Below are 16,701 nucleotides of genomic sequence, written 5' to 3'. Positions count from 1 at the left end.
GGGAACAATGCCGCTTGCTCAGCACTCACCCCTTTTCTGAGCACTTCTCCTATTTCCATATGGGACTGGCACCTCTCTAGCTGTTGCCTTGGTCTTCATTCCCAGAGTGGATGGATATGCAGATGTTCTAGGATCATGGGGGCCCTTTAAACAAGCAGATTCTGCTGAGAGACCAGTAGTTTCTTCCTCCACCCCAACTTCCACTGGTTTGCACAGTCAGAAGCAATGAGGCTTTATTTCCCCCAGCGCTGGAACCATGAGCTGTGCAATCTGGTTTGGGCTGGGAATGCTCCCCAGGTGTCCCTCCTGACTTTTTAAACATGTGACTGTGCTTTCCGCTGTCCTTCCACTGCAGCCGCCACCATACCATGTCCTCTCCAACCTGGCTCTGCCCCTCCTACCTGTCTGAATGAGTATTTCTTCTTTATATCCTTGTTTGTTGGACTTCCATGCAGCTCGATTTTCTGGAACTTCTGGTCATCTCTAGTTTTGAGGTAGTTGTATTCCTTTTTAGTTGTGGAGGGAGACACAGCATTTCTGTCTAGGCCTCCAGTAATCAACTCTTTTTAATTGCAGTTGTCTCCTAATCAGTTGGCCTCCCCATAACCTGAGTAAAATGAACTTCCAGGTACAGTTTAAAAACAAGAGATGCAGAATGCAAAAGGTATATAAAGAAGTGATCTCTGAGTGAGATAAAAATCATGCTACAAAAAAATCACACTTGAGAACAAGGTCCTCTCAGGGTACAATAGCCCAGTGGTTGCTAATGTAACAGACTAAGAAAGGGTCATTGATACGGTGCCAGACTGTTCATTTTAGCTGATCTTTGATGTTACCACTTATTGAATATTGGTATTGTATCATAGAAGAATATCGACAGTTATCTGAAAAGCTTTTAAAATACAGTATTTGGGAAAAAACAACCTAAGCTGCATGAATGCTGGGTTAGAAGTCATGTTTTAATTATGAGTTAGAATTTTGAAGTTGGTTTGCTAAAAGAAATAGTTCATGCTCAGCATCTTCAAGAAATTATTGGAAACCAAGAATGGAAATATACTCCGTCGGCAGCCGTCCGTCTCGAGAGACGATGGTGTAGCTTCTTAAGAGTCTATCTGCACCGCCGAGAATGGCTGTGCAGTCCGACTCGGGAGTGACACGGTATCTGTCTCCTCCCGTGTTGAATCGACATCTTGCGATGACACTGGAGTGTCCTCTCCAGTGAAGCTGAAGCTACAGAGCCTGGGCAGGGTGATATGGAGGGTCTGCTGTTGCCCATGCAGCAGACGCCCCCTCTCTTCGCAGCTGAAGGGTCCAAGGGAAAGACGGAGTCAATACAGCTTGGCTTCAGGTGCGCCGCAGGAGTTGCCGGTGTTGACTACAACGTCAAACCGCCTTAGGGACTCCGGCTCCGGATTTTCTGTCGGGGTTTACTCCCCTAGCCTTTCCCCTGAAGAGGTATGCCGCAAGGCAGCGGAGGTTTTTTGGAGTCAGAGTTTTCCTTCTCTGATGTGCCCTGACTGGAAGATCGAACCAGCGACACTTAGCTCGCAGGCCGACGCTCAATCCACTGAGCCAAACCAGCCAGGGTACCCATTTGGGGGTAAATATTCATAAAGCAGCAATTTTAAGTCATAGTATCTGCGCCTATCATAGTCCTGAAATGTCCATGTCCTCTACAACTTTTCATAACAACAGGATATAAAGGCTCTTTTAGCCCTGACCAGTGTGGCTCAGTTGGTTGGGTATTATCTGCAAAGCGAAAGTGGGTTGTGGGTTCAATCTGGTCTGGTCGAGGGGCATACAAGAGGCAACCAACCTATATTTCTCTCTCACATCTATGCTTTTCTCCCCTTGTCCTCCTCTTCCCCTCTCTAAAAATAAACAAACAAAATATTTTGCTTAAGGCTATTTTACAACTAGAGTATTTATCACATACACAATGTATTCGTGTGAAGGACAATTATGAAGAACATAATACAGCCAGGCAGAATTACCTATTCATCTTCCTCAGGCCCCTCAGGCTGTTAATGAAGGGAGTGGTTTTGTAGTTCCAAGTTAATGCTCACAGTTTTGTGTGCGCTGGCGAGTGCACACAAAATCCTTGTGGGCGCCAGTCCACAGTAGCATCCTCTGTTTACAATACAACTGGGCAAAGGTCAAGGAGCCCAGGGTGGATTTGTAGTACCACTGGGTAAATAGTCTAGCTTATCAATGTAAGCAAAGCAATTAACTACAAAAACCTCATTAAATAACAATAAGAGTGTTTTCGAATAATACTGCTGGGAAAGAGAAAGAATAACTTTTTTTCCCCCAAAGGCAAAAGAAAGCCTGGTATAAAATCATGTTACATCTCTACCTGGAATGTTTCACTTCAAGTAATACTGCAGTAATTATGAAAAGGGTCAAAATAGGAAACCCAAACTGGACAGGAAACAAAGACAGTTATCTTTTAAAAATAATTATTCTTCTGTATTTTGGAAAAAGAAATATTTTAAAAGATAAAATCTTAGGAGGATATAGCTGAGTACAAATATTAAATAAATCCTAATTACTAAGATTGAATGTACCCTTTAAAGCTAAAAAGAGGTAAATTTTAGGACAACTAATGTAACTACTCCATAGCATGTGTAAATATGTCCATGTATTGCCTTAAATCAACATTTTAAATCTCAAATGTGTGTTGAGATTTTTACCTGTTTTAGTGCCCTGCCCAGAAAACTGCTCTTCTGATAGTACCTCTACAGACATCCATGGAGTTCTGCTCATCATAGGCATAATAAACATTGTTATTATGAATGACCAGCACAGAGGAATTACGTAGAAATAAATACTGTACTTACATTAAAACTTGAAATGAGACAATTAAATCCTCATGATAAAAATTAAGTGAATATATATATTTTTAAATTATTTATTTGTTAGTTTTTTAATTTATTTTTAGAGAGAGGGGAAAGCAGAAAGAGGGGGACAGAAACATCACTGTGTGGTTGCCACTCACTTGTGCCCCCAACTAGGGACCTGATGTGCAACCTAGTCATGTGCCCTGACTGGGATTCGAACCAGTGACACTTGGTTCACAGGCTGATGCTCAATCCACTGAAAAATTGAATATTAATTTTAAAACAACATGTGCTGATTTATGACATTCATTGGTAAAATGAATTAGTCAACAAATACTATTAGTGTAAAATAAGTAAAAACTTGGTACATATTTTTTTGAGAAAAATTAGAAAATCACAGATATAGCCCTGACTGGCGTGGCTCACTGGATTGGGCATCATCCCGCAAACTGAAAGGTCACCGGCTTGATCCCCAGTCAGGGCACATGCCTGGGTTGCAGGCCAGGTCCCTGTTTGGGGGCGTGTGAGAGACAACTAGTCGATGTAGCTCTCACACATTGATGTTTCTCTATGTCTCTTTCTCCCTCTCTTCCCCTCTCTCTAAAAATGAATAAATAAAATCTTTTCTGAAAAGAAAATGAAAATCACAGAGGTAGAAGAGAGTCGTAGAAGAAATGGACTTCAGGAAACAAGTTACAGCAAAAGAAGGGCCCTTGGAGTTTACAGGAGAGAGGAAAGGAAAAGGTGCTGGGGGCTAAGGGGATGGGGAAAGGCATAGGTGTGCTCCTTAGAGATGCCAAAATTTGGTAGATTATAATGAGGTATTATTCATACGACTTTTTTAAGTAGAAAGGAAAATGTTTTTAATGTTAGCCAAATTAGATCCCTGAAATTTATTTCAAAGTTTGCCTGCTTCATAAAGCCATGCTAGTTGATTCCAGGAGTGAAGCAATGTCGCCACCTACTGTGAAGAGCATTGCTATGATGATGATAGAGGGAAAAATAAGTATTTCTGTTCTAAATAAATTATAAAGAATTAAGCTACTTTTTAGTGTAATTAATTACACAATTTTTCAATTGTATTTCCAGTAAACAGTTACTGAATAGAATCAGATAATTCTGCAAGGAGTCCTGTAAAGCTAGAGCTTTTTATTTGTGCTTGTAAGAACCTTCATCTCAGTATTTTTCTTTAAAAAGACACACATGTGCACACACAATTCCCTGAATCTGTGCATCTTTCTTCTTCTACAATATGGCCTGTTAATGTTATTAGTTCTGTTCATTCTTTACTTTTCCATATATTTTTCATTCAGTTGATTTCCAAAATGATTTTTTTCCCTAGACTGTCCATAGTTTCTTTTCATTTTCTAAGGATTCAATATATTCAATTTATGAGTTTAGATTTCATATTACAGTAAGAAACATTTCTAAAACCAAATTTGTTGGGCTATTCTCAACTAGGCAACTAAAATATTTTAAATGGGCACATACCAATACATCACCAGTCTTTATTCAGTTAGCACTTGGTATTTCCCTTTTTCCCAATCTTCTATTAATCATTTTCCTGTTTCTCCATCTGCATATAACTCATTAGAGGGAGCTATTATATAATTTCCATGGCCTCCCATCATTAAAACATGCCCCCACCACTAGTACTTTGCAAATAGGAAGCACCCAACGCTTACTAAATGACACATGAAAAGCATAGTATACTGAAAAATGTTTTTATTCACTGGAGTAGGGAAGATAAAGTAACACAAAGGAAGAAAAAGGGGAAAAAAGGTAATTAAGCATTTGATTATTTGGACACCTTGTTCTTTTCAACCAACATTTGGAGAATGGTTGTGATGAATGAAAAGCAAGAGGACTGAATCAGAGGTCAATAACAAGCAATCAATTCAACATAGGATTATTCAATGTGTCTTAGTTCACACTGCTATAACTAAGTGCCATAGACTGAGTGGTTATTATAAACACCACAGATTTCTCAGTTCTGGAGCCTAGAAGTCTGAGATCAGGGTGCCAGCGTGGTCAAGATCCTCTTGTGAGTTACAGACTGACAACCTCTCTTATTTTCCACATGGTGGAGTGAGCTAGCTCTGGCCTCTTCTTATAAGGACACTAACCTCATTAATGAGGTTTCTATTCTCAGGACGTAATTACCTTCCAATGGCCCAACCTCCAAATATCATTTACACTGAGGGTTAGACTCAGCATATGAATGGGGGGGGGCACAAATATTCAGCCTATAATGTCATGTTTGCAGTATTCTAAGTAATAGGTTAAATGCTTGGGAGGGGCACAAATCTAAAAACCAGACAGATCCCTGTGCTGTGTTATTTGGGAGTTAGAACAATCACACAAGACAGGTCAGAGGAATATTAAAGGCTAAGTAGTGTGATGTTGACTATCTGTTCAATAAGTTTCAGAGAAGTGGAAGACGTGGATTGGGGCCAACAGAGGCATGCTTCTGGAGAATATAGGTGTTGAATTGAATCTTCGATTTCCATATGTGAAAAATAAAGAGGTAAAAGAAGGTAGGTGGATAGGAGGAAAGCATGTATTTTTGGAAAGTGAAATATCGTTAAAGCACAAGTAATACAAACAAGACACTTCCATTTCTCCTTCAATTGATTTTTATGATGTTTAGTGCCACTAATATGCCACATGTAGCTGTTTGTTTAAATTAAAATGCAATGAAATTAAAAACTGTTTTCACTAGCCAGATTTCAAGTGATCAACAGCTACAGGTGGCTAGTGGCTCCTTTATTGAGTGGTGCAAATATAAAACACACCCACACTGCAAAAAGTTTATTTTCTAAGTGCTATAAGTGCTACTGAGCACTTATATGAGCTCTCATGATCATATTTAATCTTCAAAGCAAGCATATACTTGCAGATAAGACAACTATTTTTCCAAAGTCACATAGTCAGTGGCAGGGCTGTGATTTGAAATTTTATCTGACTTCAAAAACTGGTGCTGCAAGCCATGGAAAATAAAGTTATTGGTCAGGGGAAAATAAATTATTTATCAAGACAATGACATCCCAGATTGAACTTTCGGTGGCAGACAAAATCCAGGAGGTTCTTAAGGGAACAAAACTATATAGGTGGTATTTCAAGATAATTTATGTGTGCACAACTATGCTAGACCAAATGATGTCTTTAGGGAAAATATGATTCACCTAACAGAACACGTAGATCCCAGACCCTTCTCACCGCCTACATGGGTGCCCCTTTCTCATGTGTAATATTTATTTATATTTTCACCATTTTAATAGGTGTGGTGTTATCGCATTGTAGTTTTTAAAAAATACTTTATTTTTCAGTTACAGTTGACATACAATATATTAGTTTCAAGTTTACAACACAGTGGGTGCCCTTTTGCAAAGGGAAGAATGAAAAGGCATGGAGGAAACAAGAGTCTGGCATATAACGGAGGTGATGCTAAGGGGAATAGAGGAGGGGAGAAGAGCAAAAAGAGTTTAAACAAAGAAGTAAAAAAATTGTTTTAAAAAATAGAACATTAGAAGCAAGAGAGAGCGCTTATTCCAAGGTTTCTAGTACATGGGTCCAAAACACTTGGTATTTATGACAGAAAAGTGGAAAAGAAAACCAACTTCTGGTTTCTGGTGCAGCATCTAAGGAGCTTAGACGTCATCACTTCTATCCATACAAATAAAAAAACCCAAAAAACAAAAAAACAACTGAACTGAAAATCAATAGCTCTTCTTAGATCCATCAGAGAACTGAGTTCACAGGGCAAACAACTGCCTCCAAACTGGAGAGACACAGGCAGAAGAGAATCATAATCTATGGGAGCAGAAATCTCCACTGTAATTGACAAATTGCTTGAGGCTCAGGGTGTACAAGTTTGAGTTAAAAATTTCATAGGGTCCCAGTCATAGGCAGGCCCCCCAATTTTTGTGACTTTTACCTCTAGGAGCCCTTCCAAATTCTCACAGTGAAGATTTAGAGAAAATCCTCTTCTGCTTCCTGCAGGGAGAGGGGGAAAGTAGCCATTTTAAAATAAGCCCAGAGCATTTTGTTCTTAATGAGCCTGGCCTCAAGAGAAACTATTTTACTTGAGCCTAACCAACTAGGGCGGCAGTTCTCAACCTGTGGGTTGCAACTCCTTTGGGGGCTGAACGACCCTTTCACAGGGGTCGCCTAAGACCATCGGAAAACACATATATAGTTACATATTGTTTTTGTGATTAATCACTATGCTTTAATTATGTTCAATTTGTAACAATAAAAATACATCCTGCATATCAGATATTTACAATTCATAACAGTAGCAAAATTAGTTATGAAGTAGCAACGGCAATAATTTTATGGTTGGGGGTCACCACAACATGAGGAACTGTATTAAAAGGTCGTGGCATTAAGAAAGTTGAGAACCACTGAACTAGGGTTTTACCAGAACCTAAACAGACTGGGGGAAGGAAAACACCCAAATGCACCCCCTCTAGCCTTCCTGTCTCACCTAAAAGGGGAAGAGATAAGCCTGAGAAGCACTTGTGAAAGATGTCAAATTCTGAGAACTAATTCTGTAACATCACAATTACTAAAACAGTGGTAAATTGGAGTAGGGTATAGGTAGAAGGGCATGCACTGGCTTCTATAATAGCTCTGGCATTTGAGAAAGATGAAGACATTATAAGGACTGTGAAGTTGGTTGCTTATTTACTATTAATGTACTGCAGGAAGGAAATGACAAGCTCAGGTTAGCCAGCTTACTCAAGGTACATCATGAAAGCCAGAAATCTATGGCAGCTTTTAAAGAGACCGTCAGAACCAGGATTCTTTTGAGAAATGGTTCTAAGACTGGACAGAGAATATACAAGATGAAGCTGGAGAATCTTGTAGTATAAGAAAGTGAAGATATGCTAAAAAAAAAAAAAAAAAAAAAAAAAGGACAGGGACACATCAAAGGGACACAAAAGTCAACTGAAAGAGCTGCTTCCAGTTACCAAAGCTGGATCAATTTGAGCAAAACAACTATGATAACAACAAACATATTAGATTAAACAAATAGAAGAGACAGTTTTTTCTTATAGAAGAATTCCAATATATCTCAATATTCCTCTCTATAGGTAAAGCTTAAGTCCCTTGAGGATCAGCTAGACTCAATGATCTCCTTCCTTAGAGTAAGGAAAGGGAAAAATATTAACTTTAAAGTGGAAGAACTTGGCAAATGCTTCATCTACCAAGGGCTGAAAGTTACTCTCACCAGATATCATGTAAATGTCCTATATACCCTCTACAATGATGTTATGACACTGCACCTCTGTGGTATTCTTCCTAAAACCCCGTAACACCAACCTAAGCATGAGAAAGCTAAGAGGCCAACCTAGATTCAGGGACAGCATACAAGATATGTGGTCTGCACTTCTCAAGATTGTCAAGAACATGAAGGCCTGGTTGCAAGGTTGGTTCTTGACTGGCGTCTGGGAATTTAGATTCTAAGAGTTTCCATAACCCTTGATAAGAATGGCTCGTGGTCCCTAAACTATTTGTATAAACAATGTAGTTTATATTGAACACCTGCTTTTCTTTTGAGAGTCTGGAAATTGGGTGCATGTTAGGGAAAGGGTGCCTGTGTGACCAGCCCCCAATAAAATCTTGGGCCTTGAATCTGCAAAAAGCTTCCCTGCTAGACAACATTTCACATGTGTTGTCACAACTCACTGATTAAAGAATTCAGCATGTCCTGTATGACTCCACTGAGAAAGAACTCGTGAAAGCTTGTGCCTCCAGATTTCATCTCCATGTGCCAATTCCCTTTGCTAATTTTGTTTTACTTCCTTTTGTTGTAATAAGTCATAGTCATGAGGATGACTATATGCTAATAGTTCCGTTGAGTCCTAGCAAATCATTAAATGTGGAAGTGGTCTTGGGGACCCCTGACACATCTGGATTGGATTCCTGTGGAGGAAAAACAAAAAAGACATTAATGTAAACACTGGTAAAATCCAAATAAAGTCTTAGTTAATAACAAAGAATTGATGTTCGTTTCTTAGTTTTGACAAATGTACCATGGAAATATAAGATGTTAACAATGGCATAAACAGGGTGACAGCTAAACGAGAACTGTCTGTACTACATGTAAATCTAAAATTATTCCAAAATAAAGTTTATTAAAAAGTCAAACCAAATGCTTTAGAAACTCATGAAAAATATCACACCGCTCATCCTAGAGAGAGAAATTATCCAAACAGACACAAAGAGAAAAATGAGAAAGCAAAAAAGGGCAAGAGAGCATGCTTCATTCACTGTAGGCAGAGGGGCATCAATTGTGTTAAAAAAAAAAAAAAATTCAGACTCAAGACCTGATTGTCAGTGTAGCAGAATTTTTAAAAAAAGGTTTAATTAATAATCCATAACATGTCTAATAAGTCAGGGCCCTAAAAGGGAAAGAATAAGACCAAGATCCAGAATGGAGATATCTGTGTGGACCCTCTTGAGAACTTCGAGCTGAAAGATCTACCTCAATCCTCTGGACCAAGAGAAGTGGTACACTTGCCCTTGCTAGAGGATGGTGGCCTTCCTTTGTCTGAAAAACATGCAGAAATCTCAGCTGAGGAAAATGCCTTAAGATGCTACTTTCTCTTCTCACATTTGCCACAACTGCCTCCAGTGTTTCTAGACAACTAGGGTCAATTTTCACATGTACTGGCAGGATTGAAAGAACATACCTGGGGATGGATCTTGGTATAGGCTTAGGGGAAGTGGTCTGAAGTAAGGATATCAGATTGGTTGAGTGTAAACCCCAAACCAAAAAAAAAACCCTAAAGGGACAATATTTAACTAACTTTAGGAAGATTATTTTCAGGAGCTCAAAAGAGATTGTATGACAGAAAAATGACAAAGTTGCATTTCTTTGTGTACCAGAGTTTGCAAACTGCCACGGATATATCTTTTAATTTTTCAATAACTTCATTAGCTCAAGTAATAATCTTTGCATCCTCTTGTTTCTAACACAGTCTGGCCTTTGGTGACTTAAATTTTTTTGTTAATGGGAGGGACTCACTAAGAAACCAAGTATACACACAGAAAGGGAAATGCCCATAGATTTTTGAGGATGCTTGCCATTAAAGATGGGGAGGAGCTAAATGAGTCTCTTTAAAATTTGCATGCTTTCCAAAGCCTAATTCTCAGCCCTTTGCCCACAATAGCCACCTAAACTGTCCTGCCTAGGTCTGCTTCTTCATATACATCACACACACTAATGCCAGATTAATATCTGGAAACTTAAGAAAACCATTCTCCTACTGAAAACCCTTTAAGTGATTTAGCCTTATACACTAAAATTTTGTTAAAAAGTAGCTTGTTCTCAGGGCTCTTCCCAATCTACATCCTCTTACCTCTAGCCTTATTTTCCATTCCAATGCTAACCCTTAATCCTAGACAAATCCAACCAGAAAGTCTCCAAACATAGTTTGAACAACCTCGGGTCAATGTTTATTTAAAAAAAAAATTAATCTTTATTGTATTTTTTCCATTATCATTTAATCCCCTTATATTCCCCTCCCCCTAGCAATCACCACACTGTTGTCCATATTCCTTTTCTGCAAACCAGCTCCTTTCACCTGCAAATGTTTATTTGTGCACCCATCTTTGTAGTATAAAATGCAACCACCTTCCTGTGTAAAGATTCTTTCCTCTGTATCCAGTCTTTGTACCAGAGGTTGTAAAATGATTTTGTTTGATCCACTATTACAGTGTTAAAGTAATTCTTAACATTTAAGTCATTTTAAAATTGGAAGCCCTAGTAGGGCCCACACTTCAACAAAAGGCTAAAGTTTATTAGTAGCTATAATCTTCAGATACAAGTTGTCTGGTTAGATAGTCATGGCTACATTTGAAAAGTATTTATTGAGTACCTATTACTGGCCAGACACTGTTTTAGATGCTGGAGGATACACAGTGAACAAAACTGAAAATGGAATTTATATTTGGAACAGGGGAGACAGAAAAATGTAATAAGTAAATTAAATATTAGGAAGGGATAATGCTATGGAAAAATAAAGCAGCGTTAAGGAGATGGAGTATTTTGGTGAGAAGGGTGCGTCCACTTTTACATTCATTTAGATACCTCGCTGGTCAGGCAAGGTACGTCACGCGCAGAGGCTACGCGCAACGAGGAGGCGGTCCAGAAAAGATCGAGGCAGAAGCAGCATCAACAGCAGCAACAACAGCCATCTGCCTTCACCTGTAACAAGTGCGGCAGGGATTGTCACTCCCGAGTCGGACTGCACAGCCATTCTCAGCGGTGCAGATAGACTCTCAAGAAGCTACGCCATTGTCTCTTGAGACAGACGGCTGCCGACGACGAGATACCTCGCTGGATCCTATGGGAATTTGAGTTTGTGACCCCAACTATACAGCAGTCCACCCTTATCTGTGGTTTTGCTTTCCATGGGTTCAATCATCCACTGTCAATCGTGTTCCCAAAATATTAAACGAAACATTCCAGGAATAAATAACTCGTTAAGTTTTAAATTGCTAGCCATTCTGCATAGCATGATGAAATCTCCAGCCATCCTGCTCCAGCTGGTTGGCACTTGCATCATGCCTTTGTCCAGCATATCCAAGCTGAGTGCACTAACCCCTCAGCAGGCACTTAGCAGCCCCCTCCTTCTTTAGGTAGAGTTGTGCTATCATAGTGCTTGTGTTCAAGCAACTCCTATTTTACTAGTGGACTCAAAACCATTGAGATAACATTGAGTACAGTATTATAACTTCAATTTTATTATTGTTAATACTCTCTTACTGTGTCTAATTTATAAATTAAATTTTATCATAGATATGTATGCACAGAAGAAAACATCAGTAATATCTAAGGCTTCAGGCATCCAATGGGGGTCTTGGACTGCACTCCCCTCCGATAAGGGGGGACTACTGTGTACTAGGATCGTCATATACTGTCATGTATATGCTGCTGTCAGCAACCTGAAGATAGGGAGTGTGCCTCATTCCCCTTGGGACTCCCAGAGTACAGCAGTATCTTCAGAGCGCCAACATGATAGAAGCAAAAAAATTAGGAGTCCCCATACTCAAAGTTACTTTGACCATCGCATCCCAGAGTGGTTATTCAGGTGCGATTTAAGCACAAAGGATAATACAAAACCATAAGCGCTCCCCGTCACTGCCCCCCCACCCCCGCCCCACGAGAGAAGAGCCAAACCCTTTGTCCACTTTCAAAGCCACCTCTATGTCAAGGCTCCATCCGTTTCCAGAGCAACAGGACTGGGACAAGAATGCAACGGCGGGTCCACGGCCACTTAGAGGAACCAGCCTGCCGCTTAGAAATCAACTATTTAGCTGTTTGATTCCGCAGCCCCACGCACAAAATCCCAGACAACCAAGTCCCCGACAGTGGCCCTGCTAGCACCTTAGCTTCGACGCTCTGGCATCTCCCAGCTGTAGGCGCGACAACTTCCGGCCCCCGAAGGTCCCCCACTCCGTGGCTTGCCGGGGTCCTACAGAGATGGAAAGGTTCCCGCGGCGAACGCCTGACCCCTATGGGGCCCGGAATTAGGAACTGTCTCTTCCTCTGAGCAGGCGGCGGCGACAGAGGCGCTGAGAGGATGCCCAAGGCTGGCCGGACCGCGCCACTGGGGCAGAATTGGGGGCGGAGCGCGGAGGCAGAGCGCAGACCCAGAGCAGGCGAGTCAGGCGTGATCTGGACAGGTGTGGTGGCGGAAGTAGGTGGACGCGGGTTGGGGGAAGCTGAGCCATCTAGGGAGCCTCGGCAGCGGGTCACCTAATCCCGAGTCGCTGCCTGTCTCATCCAGACTGTAGCGACGTAGGGACTCGCCTGTCGGTGAAATGCCTCTATTCGCTGCCAACCCTTTCGAGCAAGACGTGGGTAAGTGCTGGTTCCGGGGTGGACTGCTGTTTGTCGTGATAGGAAGTGGGCGGTGGCGACTCCCAGGACTGGAAAGTCAAAGCAAAGGGAGAGAAAGGGGGCGGTGCCGTTGCCTTGTCGCCTGGAGGGTCCCTTCGGCCTCGAGAATGCTTTTTGCCCACCTGAGGTTGGGGACACCGAAAGAAGGCCATTCCTCTCGCCAAGCTCGAGGTGGGGAAGGAGAACGTGGGGGTTGCTGGAGACTGGGTTAATTAAACAATTGGGAAGTTGGCGGTACAAACTTTTTGCAGCCTTTAGATCTGGTTAAGCAACCCCCGTCATTTTAGGAGGTGATGCAAAAGTGGAGACCCTGCTGTGTAGGGCAGCCCAACACTAAAGACCTTGACTTGCCCGCATTCAGTAGGGGGGGGGGCGTGTTTCACCTCGCTTATATACAAATTCATCCAAGCTCTGGTAGCATAGCTTCAGGATTTATTTACAACGGTTGGAAGTGTTACTCTCTATCTGTGGAGGGAGCAAGTGCTATGAAATGTTGTGTTGGCGTATGAAAAGGAAAACCCTAGGGTGTCAAAACAGTCCGGAACAACTAATACTTACTTCTTGGGGTTGTAAGAGTGCCTTGTCTCAGTGGCTGTGGAGTGAGAAAAAGATGGGTGGGATACGAGAACTCATTTTTTATTTTGGGCACTAGAATAATAGTAAACCAAACCGGCTAAGTAAGACTTTTGTAGCAGTAGGTTAACAACCCTAGGTAGAATTTTAGGACTTGGTGGAATGAAAAAACACATGACTTAAAACCACTAGAGTCACACAGATACGTACATTACAGCAGTGAGCCACCTGTTTCATAGTTTCAATTTTATAATTATGAGACTAGAAAGGGCCAGATTTTGATATATTATGTGATTCCAAAAGCATGTTCAAAAGTGAATACAATATATGTTGTTTCCATTCCCAGAGAGATAAAAAATTTTATAATTATATCTTGACCCTAGAGAGTCTTCAAATATGTATTTCCATAATTTTGCTCAACCTCTATCTTGGTAATTTAATGCAGGTGACTGGCATAAATCTAGGAAGCGTCTGATTTTGGAACACCTAATGATGTCTTCCCTTATTGCAGTGAGACTTATATTTTTTATTGCTGGTGTGAAGACTTTCGTTTTGTCCTAGTGAAATAAAACAGAAAGGGCAAAATAGAAAAGACAGATGATTTTCAAATTTAAAAACTGGAACTTTTTCTTCAAGGGAAATCTTTCCTGGAAGCCCATTCTTTTTTGATTGAAAACTTCCGGAAGTGTGCTGAGTTGCTCTACCTTTTTAGGTTTTCTAAATCGTCAGTGGCTTCTGAGGTCCCTGCCCAGTTTAGTGGATCACAGTTTAGTACCAATGTAGTAAAAAAGAGTCATTAGTGTTCAGACATAAAAATACTGCCGTGTATAGATTATTTCATGGGCAGTGCCATTAAACAAAGCTTCAAGTACTTATTTGTTAACTCAAGTATGACTAAATCAGTATCCAAAAGGCAGGTTAAAGGTGAAAGAGCGAATTTGGTTGAGGCCCATCTGTAACTTCTTTTAGACAAGTGAATGAAATTAATAGAAAAAGTGGAATGAAATACCCAGGAGTTCAAGTTATCCTTAAAACTTTATCATAGAAGGAAAATTATGTAGTACATTTTTCAAAACTTAAAGCTCCTTTTAATTTGAAATGGTTAAGTAATGTAAGCAAGTCATTATTTAACTTTGATATCTACAGGAATGTTCCTTTGCCATGTCATTGTCTTTTTCACCTACTCTCTTTGAGTTAGTCGGATTTTTACCATTGATTCTTTTTTTGTCGTATCTTTGTTCACTTTTCATTCAAACATGCAGTGAATGATTATTGTGTGTCAGACATTGTATTTCGGTCTGGGGACACAAAAATTTAATAAATGGACTGAATTCCTGCCCTCAGGGAACTCAGTCTAATGGAGGACACATACACACATATAAAGGTAATTGTCATATAGTTTTATTATTATAATACTAGAAATACATGACATCTTTTATTTACATGCTCCCTTTATTTAAAACAGTTGTCGTCCCTGAAAAGACGACAAGAACCTCCAGGCAGACTCATTCTCTGTAAGGTGTTGACACTATCCTCTCTTTCTCCCCCACTTTTTTGGCAGTACTTCTACCTGCAGGAAGTAACTTAACCTCTTACTATATGTATGATACAGTCATTTTATAATTAAGAGCCTTTAAAGATGACACTGCATTCTTTTGGTTCATACAGAGTCTCACCAGAGGGTGAGCAGTCTTTCTGACATTTATTTAGGGAAGAAGCCCTTTACTGAGATGCAGAGAAAAAGCTGTAGTGGGTCAAAATGTCTAAGGGGGCACTCATAGTTGATGATATGATCTGTCAAATGGAAGCAGGCCAAAGGCTAAGAAGTTCCTATTTTTGCAGAGTCAGAATCTGCAAACCCAGATTGGTATGCTAGGAATGGTAGCATTAGAAGTCTTTAAATATTTATTTGGATTTAAGTCTGGATTTACTTATTTATTTATTTTGTTCAATAAAATTTATTTGAAGCTTGCTGAGGAAAAAACGAAAACACACATACCCCAGCCCTGTATCATAAAAGGGAGAGTACAGGGATCCTGATGTGGAGCCATAGTAGGAAAATTTAGTGGTTAGTGTGAAAAGGAGTGTCATTTCCTTATTCTGTACCAATTTTTCTAGTTTCACTACATTGATTCCTCACTCGAGACTTGTCTGTTCTCCCTAACTTCAGTTCTTACTTGTGTATCTTTTTTCTCTTTACCTGGTCCAGGCAATCTTTCTTGCCAGGTTCTGCCTCTGCCATTTACTATTCACTGATAGACTTAACTTCATCCAACAACCTTGGTATCTCCTTCCTTAAAGATAGGTTTACTTGTGTCCCACAGAGCTGACCTCAGATTCTACCTCTATAAAATTCTGGCACAGCGAATTGAAGTGTGAACTCATTCTTAAAAGGAGACTGCCCAAGTGAAATTTGTATGTGTGTGTTGTTGTGTCTTTGGCTTTTGTTATGTTAGAACTGGCAATGAGGTAGTGTGGGGCTTTTATTTTATTTTATATTATTTATTTTACTTTATAAGAAACCCTAATATAAAAATGGGTTTTTACAGCACTTCAGTAATACACATTTACTTTATTATGTTCAAATTTATAACTCTTATGTACTAAAGTCAATTCTTGAACACAATGAGATTCTATACTATTCATTTGCCTCCCTTCTCAGAATTAAACACTATCCAAAAAGCTATAAATTCTACTTTATAATATACACTTGCCCCTTGAACAACATGGGGGTTAGGAAAAGTGACCCGCTGCACAGTCCAAAATTCTCATGTGACTTCCCCAAAACTTAACTACTAATAACCTACTGTTGACTGGAAGCTTGACTGATAACATATTTTTGTATATGTGCTATATATTGTATTTTTACAGTAAACAGAGAAAAAATGTTATTAAAATCATACGGAGCCTGACTGGTGTGGCTCAGTCAGTTGGTCATCATCCTGCAAACCAAAAGGCTGCCAGTTCAATTCCCAGTCAGGGCATATGCCTAGGTTGCAGGCCAGGTCCCTGGTTGGAAGCGTGCAAGAGGCAACTGATCAATGTTTTTCTCCCTTTTTTGCTCCCTCCCCATCTTTCTAAAAATAAATACATAAAGTCTTTAACAAAACAATCATAAGGAAGAGAAAATATATTTACAGTATTGTACTGTTTTTATAATTACTGTATGTTTATGTCATCTGTTTTAGGCTATGTGGTTCATCTGCAAGTTTTTCACATTATCAAAAAAAATAATCTGCATATGAGTGGACCCATGCAGTTCAAACCAGTACTGTTGGAGGGTCAACTGAATGTACTCTACATATGTATACTATATTGTATACATATATTAAACTTCATTAAGTGTCATTGTTTGCATTTTGTTTGCAACTA

General features: G+C 39.9%; 1 protein-coding gene and 1 long non-coding RNA gene across 5 annotated transcripts in view; one reads left to right on the top strand and one right to left on the bottom strand.

Annotated features, from left to right (window-relative positions):
* Positions 1-6,538: 6,538 nt before the first annotated feature.
* Positions 6,539-12,428, bottom strand: LOC150022042 (uncharacterized). 2 transcript variants are annotated; one of them, XR_016509158.1, is made up of 3 exons: positions 12,241-12,428; positions 8,535-8,771; positions 6,539-6,836 (listed from the first exon to the last, which is right to left on the bottom strand). It is a non-coding gene; the product is annotated as an uncharacterized LOC150022042 (long non-coding RNA). The 2 variants fall into 2 exon arrangements; XR_016509159.1 differs by lacking the exon at positions 12,241-12,428 and adding an exon at positions 12,057-12,233.
* A 124-nt stretch (positions 12,429-12,552) lies between these two features.
* The window catches only part of STAM2 (signal transducing adaptor molecule 2), a 49,662-nt gene continuing 45,513 nt past the window's right edge, over positions 12,553-16,701 (top strand). For all 3 annotated transcript variants that reach the window (XM_090279803.1, XM_090279795.1, XM_090279787.1), the window contains exon 1: positions 12,553-12,717. In XM_090279803.1, coding sequence (XP_090135929.1) covers positions 12,678-12,717 — 40 coding nt within the window. In that variant the 5' untranslated portion in view covers positions 12,553-12,677. The remainder of the gene's footprint in view (positions 12,718-16,701) is intronic.

The sequence above is a fragment of the Furipterus horrens genome, unplaced genomic scaffold, assembly GCF_987537825.1.
Source record: "Furipterus horrens unplaced genomic scaffold, mFurHor1.1.pri manual_scaffold_1, whole genome shotgun sequence".
NCBI classification, from domain to species: Eukaryota; Metazoa; Chordata; class Mammalia; order Chiroptera; family Furipteridae; genus Furipterus; species Furipterus horrens.
The sequence above is the reverse complement of the archived record's forward strand: the minus strand, read 5'-3'. Positions and strand labels throughout refer to the sequence as shown.